Genomic DNA, 14,020 nt, shown 5'->3' with positions numbered 1-14,020 from the left:
TTTTAGAATACGCTAAAAATTTTTACCAGAAAATCTGAGGCACTTTTTATTCTTCCTGTATGGATTTTCAACTGAGGCAGACACAGATTTGGTAAAACCAACAATGACTTAATGAATGTAAATAAGCTGCATTAACCTGACATAAATATGCATATCAAAACAAATCAGCTTTCACAAAAAATGACTGTGTTCTTGCTTAAGGAGAGAAAGCTTGCATCAATTCAATAGATTTCAGTGCAAATATGAACATCAATAGTACTCAGTGCCTATCCCTATGACCAAGGACTTCCATGCTTTTCCTACTAAAAGCTGGGGGGAGGGGAGAGGTGCGGGGGGAGGGGAGGGCAGCGGCTGGGGTGAAAAGGAGGAAATACTGTTTTATGTGAGGACGAGGCTTTAAAAAGCTGTACCGGAGGTGATGGTGTTTTAACTTAGCAATGAAAATGCTCACGCTCTATACTAGAATACCAAGGTGTGAATCCTGGATCCAGTTTCCTGCAAAGCAGATTGGGAGGCAGCAGGGATGACTCAAGTAACTGAGTTCCTGCCTCCATGAGGGACTAGGGCTGCATTTCTGGTTCCTTCCAGATTCCAACCAGTTGGAGAGTGTCTATCTCTCCCTGCCTCTCTCTCTCTCTCTCACACACACACAAACCCTCACATATACAAACACTACTGGAGTATCTTACCAAGTAAAAACACTCTCAATTCACTAGAAATAAATGCAAGGGTAAGCTTTATAAGCGAGGCTGGAATTTAAACAAACCAACAACAGATTAACAAATACTAAATAATCTATAAGTGATAACATTCTCTTGTTTCTAGCTATTATTACAAAAATAACAATGTAGTGCTTCTTTACTCCTTCTAATAGAGTACTTAATTATTCTGTTATTCTTGCCTGTACAAATTCTGCCAGCCTATTCCATTAGCAAGTCCTCATCTATTACGAGCACATAGTGGATGAAGAGACACATTTCTTCTCAACAGGGAATCATTCTGCTAATAAGAGCAACTGATCGTGCATGAATCAAACCTGCTATTCAAACAGAGACGGACGCACCAGCACACGATGTACACAACCGCACAGCTGCAGTGTGACGACCATAGTAGTACCCAGGTTTCCTTCTCAGTCTTCTAAAATCTGCTTTAAAAATAACTTCTATATGTGTTTCACAATAATCATAGCAGGAAACAAGTGTTTATTAAACATTATTTCCTTCAGCTCTGATGATTACTATATTTTTATGCAACTAACATAGTTATAAAGTAAATACAGTAATAAAACCTCAGCAATCTTACACCATACGAGCTGGCAATGCTTTATTTTTAGTATAAAAATCAAGAGAGAAGAAACAACGGCTTGAATTTTTTCCTTCTGTCTCAAAAATAACCTTCTACTAAAAAATATGCTTGATAGATGACAAAAGGTATTAATGTCGACAATAACCTTAGGATGGATGAAAACACTTTGTTCATTTAAGGTCACAAGTCAAACTCAAAGTCGGGCCTTGCGGTGCCAACACTTAAAGGGAACGATACAGTCATTTCTTTTGTCCTGTTTTGTTTTCTCTCGCAAATGAAATTAGAGGGAAACAGGAAGAGTCTTAATTTTCAGTAAAAATTCTGGTGAAATTCTCGCAAGAAGTCCAAGCCAGGGGCTGGCTTTATGGCGCAGTGAGTAAAGCACTGCCCGCAACACAGGCATCTCATGTGGGCACAGGCTCGAGTCCCGGCTCCTCCACGCCCCATGCTGCTCCCCGCTGAACTGTCTGGGAAAGCATCAGAACACCGAGGCCACTGCCCGCAACACAGGCATCTCATGTGGGCACAGGCTCGAGTCCCGGCTCCTCCACGCCCCATGCTGCTCCCCGCTGAACTGTCTGGGAAAGCATCAGAACACCGAGGCCACTGCCCGCAACACAGGCATCTCATGTGGGCACAGGCTCGAGTCCCGGCTCCTCCACGCCCCATGCTGCTCCCCGCTGAACTGTCTGGGAAAGCATCAGAACACCGAGGCCACTGCACCACATGGGAGACCCAGACGTCACTCGTGCTCAGTCCGGCCCAGTGCTATCTGTTGCAGCAATCTGGGGAGTGAACAAGTAAATGCAAAGTGTGTGTGTGTGTGTGTGTGTGTGTGTCTCCCACTGGCTTATAACTCTGACTTCCAAAATAAATAAATCTTCAAAAAGGAAAAAAAATAATATATACCAAATTTAAGAAAGAACTGTCATGGAAATCTGGGTCTTTCTTTTTTTAAGCTTTATTCACTTATTTTCATTTCTTAGAAAGCAAGACACACAGAGAGGATGATCAATCTCCCAGGTGCCAGTTTATTCCCCATAAGTCACCAACAGACAGAGGCAGGGCAGACGAAAGCCAGGAGCCCGGCACTCCATCTGGGTCTCCCATAAACAATGCCCGGGGGGGGAGGGTACTGGACCCACCACATGATGCCTTGCAGGATGCACATCGGCAGGAAGCCAGATGGGAACCTGCAGGAGCAGGACCAGCACTGGCCGGTGAAGCAAGCAGTGGCTGAACCTGCAATGCCACAACGCCTACCTCTATTTTCTTTTCCTGATTGTTACAAATGCTAACCTGTGCTGGGACATAAACTGTCTGCTATTTGTTGGGTGTTTTCTTCTTTACTAGGGAAGGGCATTTGCAATCTTCAACTGAAAATTTAATCATGTATTACTAAAAACAAAACAAAATTCGCTAACCTTCAGGGATATACAAAAGGACAAAGAAATAAACCTACATTTCCAAGGAGGTATACTTACAGGGTGGAGGGTTAAAAAAGAGAAAATACTGTGTGGCAACTCCAAAAAGTTGGTATGGACACTGAACAACGTAATTACAGAATCTCCACCATTAACTAACTCACAGTCTTAGCATTCTATAAACACAATCTCAGTTTCCAAAACAGAACTGGCTTCCCTGGGGACCAAGCAGGAAAGCCTCCCTGAGCAATCAGCAGGTGCACTGAGGCTGCCGCCCGGGAGGCTGGATCCCCAGCAGTCCTGGCCGCTCCACTTCTGACTCAACTCCCTAACGACACAGCTGGAAAGCAGTGGAGGTGGCTGGGCCCTGCAACTCCCCTGGCAGATCTGCATAAAGACCTGCCCCAACCCAAGCTGCCTTAGCCATCTGCAAAGTGACCTGGCACATGGAAAAGCTCCTCCTTCCCTTCTTCCTCCTTCTTCCTCTCTTTCCTTCTTGCTCTTTCTTCTGCCACCTTCCCCTCCACTGCCCTCTCCCTTTCTCTCTCTCTTTGTTACTGTGTCCTTCAAACCAAAATCTTATTTAAAAATTCAAAAAAGGGTCCAGTGCAATAGCCTAATGGCTAAATCTTCACACTGAAATCACTAGGATTACCATATGCCCGCCAGTTTGTATCCTGGCTAGTACACTTCCCACTCAACTCCCTCCTTCTGGCCTGGAAAAGCAGCAAAGGACGGCCCGAAGCCTTGAGACCCTGCACCTGCATGGGAGAACTGGAAGAAGCTCCTGGCTCCTGGCTTCAGATCTGCTCAGCTCTAGCTGCTTTGGCCACCTGGGGAGTAAACCAGCAGATGAAAAAACTTCTGTCTCTTCTTCTCTCTGTGACTCTGGCTTTCCAATAAAAATAAATCTTTTTTAAAAATTGCTAAAAATGACTATCATTTTCCCAGGAAATGCTGTATCCTATTGCTTAGTCTGAATAATTTTAAGATCATGAACAAGTGAAAGAAGAAAGTGAATTTACTAAGAGCAAGAATCAAAGCTTCTTAAATTAAATGCGGCAATTTGGCAAAATATTCCTACCTTTTTCAGAGAACTGACCATCTCAGCATGAATTTAACAGGAAAGTAGAAATAGCTTCATCACTTTTTTTAAAAAAGGAGACTCCACACTTTTTCTGCATTATCATAGCCAGTTAAATAATTGGCATAGTGGTAAAACAATTTGTAAGTTTTTTTCAATTTTTAGCCACGTCATACTCCATTTGGAGAGTTTCGCAGGCCGGGTGCCTTGCACAGTCTCGGGCGGACCCTCCGCGTGCCTGGAGCCCCGCGGGAACAGGCCCCCCCCCAACAGCCCCCCCCCCCAACAGGCCCCGGCAGAGGTGTAGGGCAGCAACCTCGGCTTCACTCAGAGGGGGACAAATGACAACAAAGTCCAAAAATGCCACACAAGCGCCTCAACTTACCAGCAATTTCAGCAGCCAAAAGCGAGATTTATAATAAAAAGTTTTGGTGGGGTTGATTAGAAAGAAAAACATAAACCCATAAAGGACGAGTGGATACACGTAAGTGGGGATGACACTTATTGGAGCAAAGAAACACGCCAGCAGGCTCAGGCACCACAGTATGCCCAGGAACCCAGCAATCTGGAGAGGGGAGGAGACAAAAGCGAGAAAAGTGTTACCTTTATCATGAGTCGGAAACATCGTCAATAAAACAAACTGATTATTAAGCCAACATTCATCTTCAGGTAAAAGCTGCATCCCAGTGCTCAGTGACTCCGCTGCGCAGTTAATACACACGATATTCACTATTCACAAGGTAGTCTCGCTTTGATTACCTCGAAGAGATGCTGATGAGACAGATTGCTCCTGGGGTTAAGTTCAAAGATGAGCACATGATTGACTCCAGCCTGTCTCCAACCGTATGTGTTGATGCCCAGTAGGAAAAGGAATTCAATCAGAAGAAAGCCACCCCGATATATTCTTATCAAGGGCCATATCATTCTATCTGTTTCAAGTTTAAATATAGCTGAAAGAAAATTAATTGGTTAGTTACAAAATCTACGAAGTCTCCTTAGTTATATTTTTCTCAATGATATAATCTTAGCAAAGAAGTTTTGGTGTTTTTTTAAAGATTATTTTTTTATTGCAAAGTCATGTTTACAGAAAGGAGGAGATATACAGAGAAAGATCTTCCAGTCATTGGTTCCTCCCCAAATGGCCACGATGGCTGGAGCTGAGCGCACCCAAACTCAAGAGCCAGAAACTTCTTCTGGGTCTCCCACGCAGATGCAGGGTCCCAAGGCTTAGGACCGTCCTCGACTGCTTTCTCAGGCCACAAGCAGGGAGCTGGATGGAAGTGGGGCAGCCAGGATTAGAACTGGTGCCCAAACGGGATCCCAGCACAAGCCAGGCGAGGATTTTAGCCACTAGGCTACTACGCCAGGCCCAGGAAGTTTTTTCATAAGCAAAACCTACAGAGATTATTCCAACGGCCTGATAAACTTAACCTCAGGTTCTTTCCTTTATTCATTCCACTAGAATAATTCTCCTAAAACGTAACTTTAACATAACTTTCAGTATGTCATTCCATTCATTACTTAAATTATATACGAATGCCATGGCGAAATGATTTAGAACTCAAAAATCAGCCAGCAGGGGAATTCCATCATGACACTTCGGCTTTGCTTTCTTCACGGACTAAATAAAGTAACACCGAGGGCCAGGCATGGTAGCCTAGTGGTAAAGTCCCTGCCTTGCATCCAGGATCCCATATGGGCACCGGTTCTAATCCCAGTAGCACCTTTCCCACCCAGCTCCCTGCCTGTGGCCTGGGAAAGCAGTCGAGGACGGCCCAGAGCAGTGGGACCCTGCACCACATGGGAGACCCAGAAAAAGCTCCTGGCTTCGAACTGGCTCATTTCCAGCTGTTGTGACCACTTGGGGCGTGAACCTGCAGACGGAAGATCTTTCTCTCTGTATCTCCTCCTCTTTGTGTAACAGCCTTTCCAATTAAAAAAATCAATTTAAAAATACAGTAATATCTACCCACCTCACATTGGTGCTATGAGAATGAAAAGAAACAGTATACATGAAAGCCATAGAAAAGTTATATGTTTCATAAATAATAATAGTTGTAGAATACCGTCACTAAGCATTGTTCTGTTACTTTTTATATATAATTCTTCAATCACTGAAAAAGGACTATTAAAGCTATGCCCACTTGATTCACAAGGAAATCAGAACAGACTGATTGAGTAACTCGCTAAGGGTTACTAAGTTACTGATCACAACCAGTGTTGCTCTAAAATCCACACCTTTGAGCACACTGGCATTCCACACCCACGCAAACGTTCACAATCATTATTATTAAACAGCTGTCTAAAAATAATATTCAGATACCTAAGCCTTGATTATCAAGTTCACAATTCAGTCTCTAAGTAATTTTTCTCAAATCTACTCACAGTGCCTCTAAACATGAATTCTCAATTCCTGGTGGGTCCTACTGTTTTTCACATTTTCTTAATGCTGCTCTTACTCACTGAAATGCCCTGTTCTTTCACTCTACCAACTCCAACTTATTTATTTTATAACAGCCAGATCCTTACCTGCTTACAAGACCACTAAATCAAGTTGCTTGATTTTGAATCTATCATGTGACTGAGAATTGCAAAATAAACACACACCTATGGTTGCTTAATTTTTAAACAGTGCTGAGAAGATGCAGTGCAAAGACTACCGTCTTTAACAACAGTGCTGGGCTGCTGGACAGCCACACGCAACAGCACCAGCTGGGTGCCCTAGCATGCACCATTCACAAAGAGCAGCTAACACACACCGAAGGCCTCCATCTATGAACCAAAAGCCTTAGGAAAGAACAGAGTAAATCTTCATGACTTTATATTTAACAATGGATCCTTAGATATGACACCAAAATTACAAACAACAAAAAAATAATAACTAAATTGGGCTTCATCAACATTAAAAGCTTTTGTATATCAAGGAAGTGAGAAGTTTATATATGACAGTACTTGAAAAGGTTGGTGCAAAAATGTGACTAAAAAAGATTTGATGATGATGCAACAAAAGGGCTGAAATCTATGCTGATTTTATTTGCCATTTGCTTTTTCAATGAACTTTTTCAAGTGTCCCTCAGACACCTGACAAGGGCTTACTATCCACAACAGGTAAAGAAGCCATAGAACTTAACCAACAGACTAACGGGGGGCTGAACATTCTAGGGAGCAATAGATTGAGCTGCCACCTGCAATGCTGGCATCCCATACAGACCCCGGTTCAAGTCCTAGCTGTTTCTCTTCTAGTCCAGCTCCCTGCTAGTGCTCCGGGGAAAGCAGCGGAAGTTGGCCCAAGCACTTGGCAAGCAGGGATGGAGTTTCTGGCTCCTGCCTTCAGGTGGCTCACTCTGGGCCACTGCACCCACTGGGGAGTGACCCAGAACACACATCTCCCTCTCCTTGTCACTCTGCTTTTAAAATAAATAAAATAATTTAAAAGAAAAAGACAACCAATCCTGTTACAAATGGGCAGAGGACTCGGGTAGACATTTTGCCACATAAAATAATAAATGTAAAGACACTTAATATGAACATAGAGAATGTGTCAAAAACAAAATGCATCTCATATTCACTTCAATGAGTTAAAAAAAAAAACAGGGAAACAAAAAAGCTTGGAAAATAACAAGTTTTGGACAGAATTTGTAGAAAACCAAACCCTCATTAACTGCTGATGGAAATAGAAAATTGTGCAGCCTCTAGACAGCAATTTCCCAGCAAATTAAATAGGTACTCAAAGCCATGTAAGCTGTACCACTTATAAAAGCCAGGAGGAAAACAACCCGAATGTTTATCAACTAATTCAGGCATGCACAAATTCTGGTATGGACCTAAAATAGAGTATTGCTCGGTCATAAACAAGCAGAGTTAGGAGCTATAATACAATCTTCACAAATGCAAAGTAAGCCGGACACAGCACACTGCAGAGTATGAGTCCATGTCCATAAGACATTCACAGCAGGTAACTCATAAACACGGGAGGCCGACGGGAACTAGCCGGCAGCTGGGAGAGGGAGCGGAGTCTGGGCTTTCCTTCTGGAGTGTCAAAGACTCTTGGAAAGTAGAAACTAGTTGCACAATAATAAGAATGTAATAAATGCCAATGAATCAGCCACTCCAAATGGTTAATTTCACATTATGTGAATTTCATCTAAAAGAAATAAACAAACAACTGCAGTGGGAAAATATAATAAATAGGCCTGAAGATGCTGTTACCAATTCCTTTGTTAGGTACATGCTTCAAGTTGTTTCACTACAAATACTGACAGACATGCTCCGGTCTACCAAAATTTTCTAACTTTGATTACTTCACACCTGTGGTCCTGCACAAAAACAAGATAAACAGCCTGTTCAGCATATTCTGTACCTACGAAGAAAACTGACATGAAAGGGAAAATGTAATATATTTCTAAATGCTTTATTTGAAAGGCAGACTACACAAAGAGGATCAACAGAGACTCTTCCATCCACTGTTTCACTGTCCAAACGGCTGTAACAGTTGAAGCTGAGCCAACATGCAGCCAGGAGCTTCTGTGGGTCTCTTATGTGAACGCAGAAGCCCAAAGACCTGAGCCATTCTCCACTGCTTTCCCAGGCCATAAACAAAGAGCTAGGTTTGAAATGGAAAAGCCAGGACCCATAAGGCATATTGGCACTGCAGGCATAGCACAGTATAGCAAAGCGCCAGCCTCGAACGTACTGTTTATGAAATCCAAGTAAGAACTAGAAAATCCCCAAGGTTTTTAAAATCTATAATCCTGAATAAAATAATATCCTTGAGCTCTACAGTCAGCCAAAAAAGTTGACAGGGCAGGTGTTATGCCACAGAACGTTAAACCACTGCTTGGGGTGTCTGTGTTCCATAACAGAGTGCTGGCTGAGCCCTGGCTAACCTACTTCCAGTCCAGCTTCCTGCTAATGCATCCTGGGAAACAGCCGGACAATGGCTCGACATGGGGGAATATGATGGAGGTCTGGGCTCCTAGATTCCGGCTAAACCAGCCCTGTAGCGGGTATTTAGGGAGTGAGCCAGTGAACACAAGATCCATCACTGAAACAAATATTGTAGGTTGACTAGAGATTAACACGTAACAACCCTTGCTGGGCAGAGTCATCGTGAAAAATTTCATTTTCTACTTAGCTTTCTTCTTTTTTAATTTTTCATTTCTATCAGCACTCACACAACTCATTCATTTTCTAATACAAACGTCCTTTTTTAGCCCAAAATCATGTCTGGGCCAGACTGAAGGCAAGAGCCAGGAAAACCCACCTGGTTTTCTACGTAGGTATTAGGGAACCAAGCATGTAGGCACCTGCTGTTTCCAGGCACATTAGTAGCTATCCAGAGAAGCAGTCACTAGTACTTGAGCCAGAGGCTCCGACATGAGCTGCAGGCATAAGCAGCAGCTTAGCCCACTGGGCCACAATGCCAACCCCTACCATAAACTTCAGGTGTTACATACAGAAAGCAGATAAAAGCAGGAGCAGTACGATGAGCAGTGATAAAGCAAATCAGCGCATGGAGCAAGGCCAGCGTCCAAGAAGCTTCCAGGCACTGATTCCCTTAAGCACTGTTTACCACACTTTCACCTGCTATCATACTGTGTATTTTTTATAATAGCAAATTCCTAAAAACCAGATACCGACCAATTGTGAATGTTTAGAAAAATTATATTATCTAAATACTAATAATTAAATTACACAGTGGGATAGCATAAACATATTAAAATGAGTGATGAGGCACTGCTTGGTAGCCTCGCGACTTAAGTCCTATAATAGCGTGCGACAGGATCCCATACCAGTGTTGGTTCTAATCCTGGCTGCCCCCTCCTTCCCATCCGGCTCCCTGCTTGTGGCCTGGGAAGGCAGCTGAGGACGGCCCAAAGCCTTGGGACTCTGCACCCGCGTGGGAGACCCAGAAGAGGCTCCTGGCACCTGGCTTCAGATTAGCTCAGTTCCAGCCATTGTGGCCACTTGGGGAGTGAATCAACAGATGAAAGATCTTCCTCTCTTTATATTTTATAATAGCAAAATCCTAAAAACCATTCAGATACCTACCATATGCATACTTGCTGTCCATCCCCTAAGGAGAAGTACTACCCAAAAAGCCTTTCCTTCTCTCCGTATATCTGACTTTCCAATAAAAATAAAATAGGGCTCGACAGCGTGGCCTAGTGGCTAAGGTCCTCGCCTTGATCCCATATGGCCGCTGGTTCTAATCCCGGCAGCTCTACTTCCTCTCTATCTCTCCTCCTCTCAGTATATCTGACTTTGTAATAAAAATAAAAATAAATCTTTAAAAAAAAGTAATAAAATAAATCTTTTTTTTAAAAAGTGAATGATGTAGCGGAATGATATGAATGAAACTGAGCACAGCGCTTTGGAGAAATTTGGTCTATTCACAAAAAATATGCACTAAGCTAAGGCCCAGCTCTCACAACAGTGCCTGAATAAACTATTCGCCAATGAGAATGTTAAAATTGCAATGCTATTTGTGATCACGTTCTAACTGGAAATAACCCAGATCTTCGTTGGAATCAGAACTACTCAATGTAAGTAATTTTTAGTATATATGTACCCAGGAAAAATAGGTTATAAGCATAACAATGAAAACTATATATAAGAATATAAAATAGTGGGCTCCTCCCTCTTGGGTTACCACTCCCACGGGAGGGCATAAAACCTAGGACAGGGTCTGGGGTGGCTAGACAGATACCCAACAGCATCTGTGTGGGCTGCATAGTAGAGCTGGTTAGATGGAACAAAGCTTTAATACCCATTGGCATGTATGAGAGCTGAATGGGGTGTGGGACAGACTGGACTACTGCTACACATACTGGCAAACCAGGGTAGGGGGCGGGCCTGATGGGGGTTATTGTGGGTCGCTCCAACTAGGCTGCAGCTCCCACTGGTTTATGCGAGGGCCGAGTATGTGCTGGGCAGAACCAGGCTGGACTGCAACACCCATTGGTTCCAGGGAAGTTGGGGCTGAAACCAGAAAGAACCAACCCAGCATTGCAACCACCAGCTGATCAGGGCGATGGACTGTGCCAGGCCCTGTACTTGCTAGTACATACAAGAATCTGGTCTGGTGGGTCACCCCGACTAGGCTGCAGCTCTCACTGGTTGATGTGAGGGCCAAGTATGTGCTGGGCAGAATCAGACTGGACTGCAACACCCATTGGTTCCAGTGCAAGTCGGGACTGAAAACAGAACCAACCCAGCAATTGAAACCACCAGATGATCGTGGTGATGGACTGTGCCGGGCCCTGTGCTTGCTTGAACATACAAGAATCTGGTCTGGGAATACCTCAAAGTTTCTTTGGAGATCTCCCCAATTGAACTGCTGGACTCAGAACCCTAGCCAAGGAAAGACAGAGGATAGAACAGGTCAATCAACCACCTCAGCTATATGTTGGCAGCGAAATACTGGGCAAATGAAGACCCTATGATGGACTGTGTCAATCAGTGGACGACCTCATCGAGCGAAACTGGCAGCGATTCATAACTGGAGAACTATTAAAACCACCTGAACAAGGATCTCAGAGCATGCCCCACATCCGGGACTTGGGGTGGGTGGGAAACTGAGTGGGGCTTCTCCCTCAATTTCCCCCTTCACCTCAGATACATGATGGAAACAATATGGACATAATACTATTACCCACTTCCCTATACCCCCTGAACCTTTTTTTACCGTAATTAACTATGTAAAGATTGTCAACAAGAATACAATAAAAAAAAAAAAGAGAGAGAGAAAAAAAAAGAATCTGGTCTGAGAACACCTCAGACAAAGTTTCTTTGGAGATCTCCCCAATAGAAATGCCAGACTCAGAACCCTAACAAAGAAAAGACAGAAGACAGAACAGGTCAATGAACCACCTCAGCTATATGTTGGCAGCGAAATACTGGGCAAACGGAGACTCTATGATGGACTATGTCAACCAGTGGATCCTCCAATGGCCTCATCGTGCTCAGAGTGGCAAGACTGGCAACGATTCATAATTGCTGAACCATCAAAACCACCTGAGCAAGAACCTCAGAGCATGCCCCACATCGGGGACATGGAGAGGGTGGGAAATTGGGTGGGTCTTCTCGCTTAATACCCCCCTTTAAACATGAAGGAAACAATATGGAAATAATAGTCTTACCCACTTCCCTATAGCCCTTGAACCTTTTTTACCCTAATTAACTATGTAAAGATTGTCAAAGTATAATAATAATAATAATAATAAAGAATATAAATGGGGCCCCACACAGTAGCCTCGTGGCTAAAGCCCTCTCCTTGCATGTGCCTGGATCCCATATGGGCGCCGGTTCTAATCCCAGCTGCTCCACTTCCCATCCAGCTCCCTGCTTCAGATCAGTGGACAGATCTTTCTTCGTCTCTCCTCCTCTCTATCAGCCTTTCCAATAAAAATAAATAAATCCTTGAAAATAATATAAATGAATTTCACAAATATCAAGCAGAAGGTGGCAGACACAAAACATGTTCATTATATGATTTCATTTACATAGAGTTCAAACAACTGCTAAAATGTATGACATTCGGGGACGGACAGCAAGTAGGTATATGGGAGGTATCTGAGGGTTTTTGTGGGTTTTTTTTTTTTGCTATTATAAAAAAAAATGACAACGAGTACTCCCCTGGCTCGCTTCATTGCTCCAGTGTCCACGTTATCTTGATTATCTTGATCAACTACAGCTACCCACACAATATGGCTTCATCCAAGTGACTATGATTATAAATACAATTACTCTCCAGACTTTAATAATTTACATTCTTGTTACTAAATACTAAATAAGGCCACTGCCTGTTTTCATATCCTTATATTGACTTACACAGATAAATCAATACATAAGTATAGCATAATGTAACTGCACTAAGTTAAACATCGCTAATGTCTGTCACAAAACAAATCTCACATAAAAATCAAAACAGGCGACTTTACATTACTATGACATTCAGTATCTGGAATGTGTGATTTTTCAGGTCATGTCCCTTTGAGAAGTCACAGCAACTGTGCATATTATTTTTATGTGAAGCTTTGCGAGAGGATCCTGCCTGCGCATGCATGCAGACCCTCAGCACTGGCGTCTCAGCGCCCACTGGCAGGTGACTAAGGAGGACAGCTGGAGCTACTACTCAAGCACTCCCCTGCGGAACACACAGCGGGGTTCTGAAGTCAGAGAACACAATGCTTGACACCAAACGCATAAACCACACGGGTTCAAAAGGCATCGCTCTGCTTCACAAATGCCATATACAGGCACTAAGAACAGTAAACTTCAATTTGTCCTGCACCTTTAAAAAACTGATTGCACTTAAGTCTTTTGCATATACTATCAAATTATTTTCTGCAACAATCATAATATTAGCATACCAATCTACTTAAATTAACTGTGTCTCTTCTCACATACATACAAACAGCTTTGCTTAAGTCTTTTTTAATGATAATGCTAACACTAAACTCATATTTGGAGACAGAAGATAAAAAGTAACCAACCCCATCCTCCTACACCCTTAATCTCACCCCAGATCAACAAAATCTCCCTGCTCCTCAGACTCCTTCCTTTGGAGAGCCTTTCATCCCACCACTGCCTACCATAATGCCACTGCTTCCAAACAGTCTTCTTTGACGCTGCCAACTGGAAAAAATCATTTGTTCCTCCAACCCACTCGGAACATTCAGACCTGCTTTTACTGCGTACTATCACTACCACTTTAATCCACGCCTCAACGTCCATGGTATGATCACCTTAACAAGCTAGGAGGTTTGCTTTTCTGTCTTCAGACTCATGATGACCAAGCAGTCAGGAGACTCAGAAAACCTACTTACTGAATGAACTAAAACAACTCTATAAATTTAAGGTATTTAAGCTCATTAAGCACATGAGGAAACTGACCAAAGTGAGGTCTTAAAATCCAGATTTGCTAAAGCTAGGAAAAAAACACAGGGTTTTTTTTCCCCACAACAACTAGCTTGATAACCTACACAATTATTTTTAATTGGAAAATTTCCATGTCAATAGACTGTGTTCAGCCTAAATAAACATTTCAAATATGGTCATAAATCTTCATTGTATTAACCATGAGCTTAGTGTAGATAATAGTAAAGTTGACCTTGAGTAACTGGTGGGAAGCAAAACACAAAAATACAGTCAGCTATGTGAAAACTCACATATTCACCAGAAGCCATTACCACTTGAGTTATAA

The 14,020-nt window shown here is 42.9% G+C and overlaps 1 protein-coding gene across 1 annotated transcript in view; it reads right to left on the bottom strand.

Annotated features, from left to right (window-relative positions):
• Nucleotides 1-14,020, bottom strand: part of XPR1 (xenotropic and polytropic retrovirus receptor 1) — a 209,739-nt gene that overhangs the window by 53,715 nt on the left and 142,004 nt on the right. The window contains exons 8-9 of the mRNA XM_004598637.4: nucleotides 4,573-4,763; nucleotides 4,199-4,378 (exon numbers count right to left, since the gene is read on the bottom strand). Coding sequence (XP_004598694.2) covers nucleotides 4,199-4,378; nucleotides 4,573-4,763 — 371 coding nt within the window. The remainder of the gene's footprint in view (nucleotides 1-4,198; nucleotides 4,379-4,572; nucleotides 4,764-14,020) is intronic.

This window comes from Ochotona princeps, chromosome 2 (assembly GCF_030435755.1).
Source record: "Ochotona princeps isolate mOchPri1 chromosome 2, mOchPri1.hap1, whole genome shotgun sequence".
NCBI classification, from domain to species: Eukaryota; Metazoa; Chordata; class Mammalia; order Lagomorpha; family Ochotonidae; genus Ochotona; species Ochotona princeps.
This window is presented reverse-complemented; position numbering and strand designations above follow the sequence as displayed.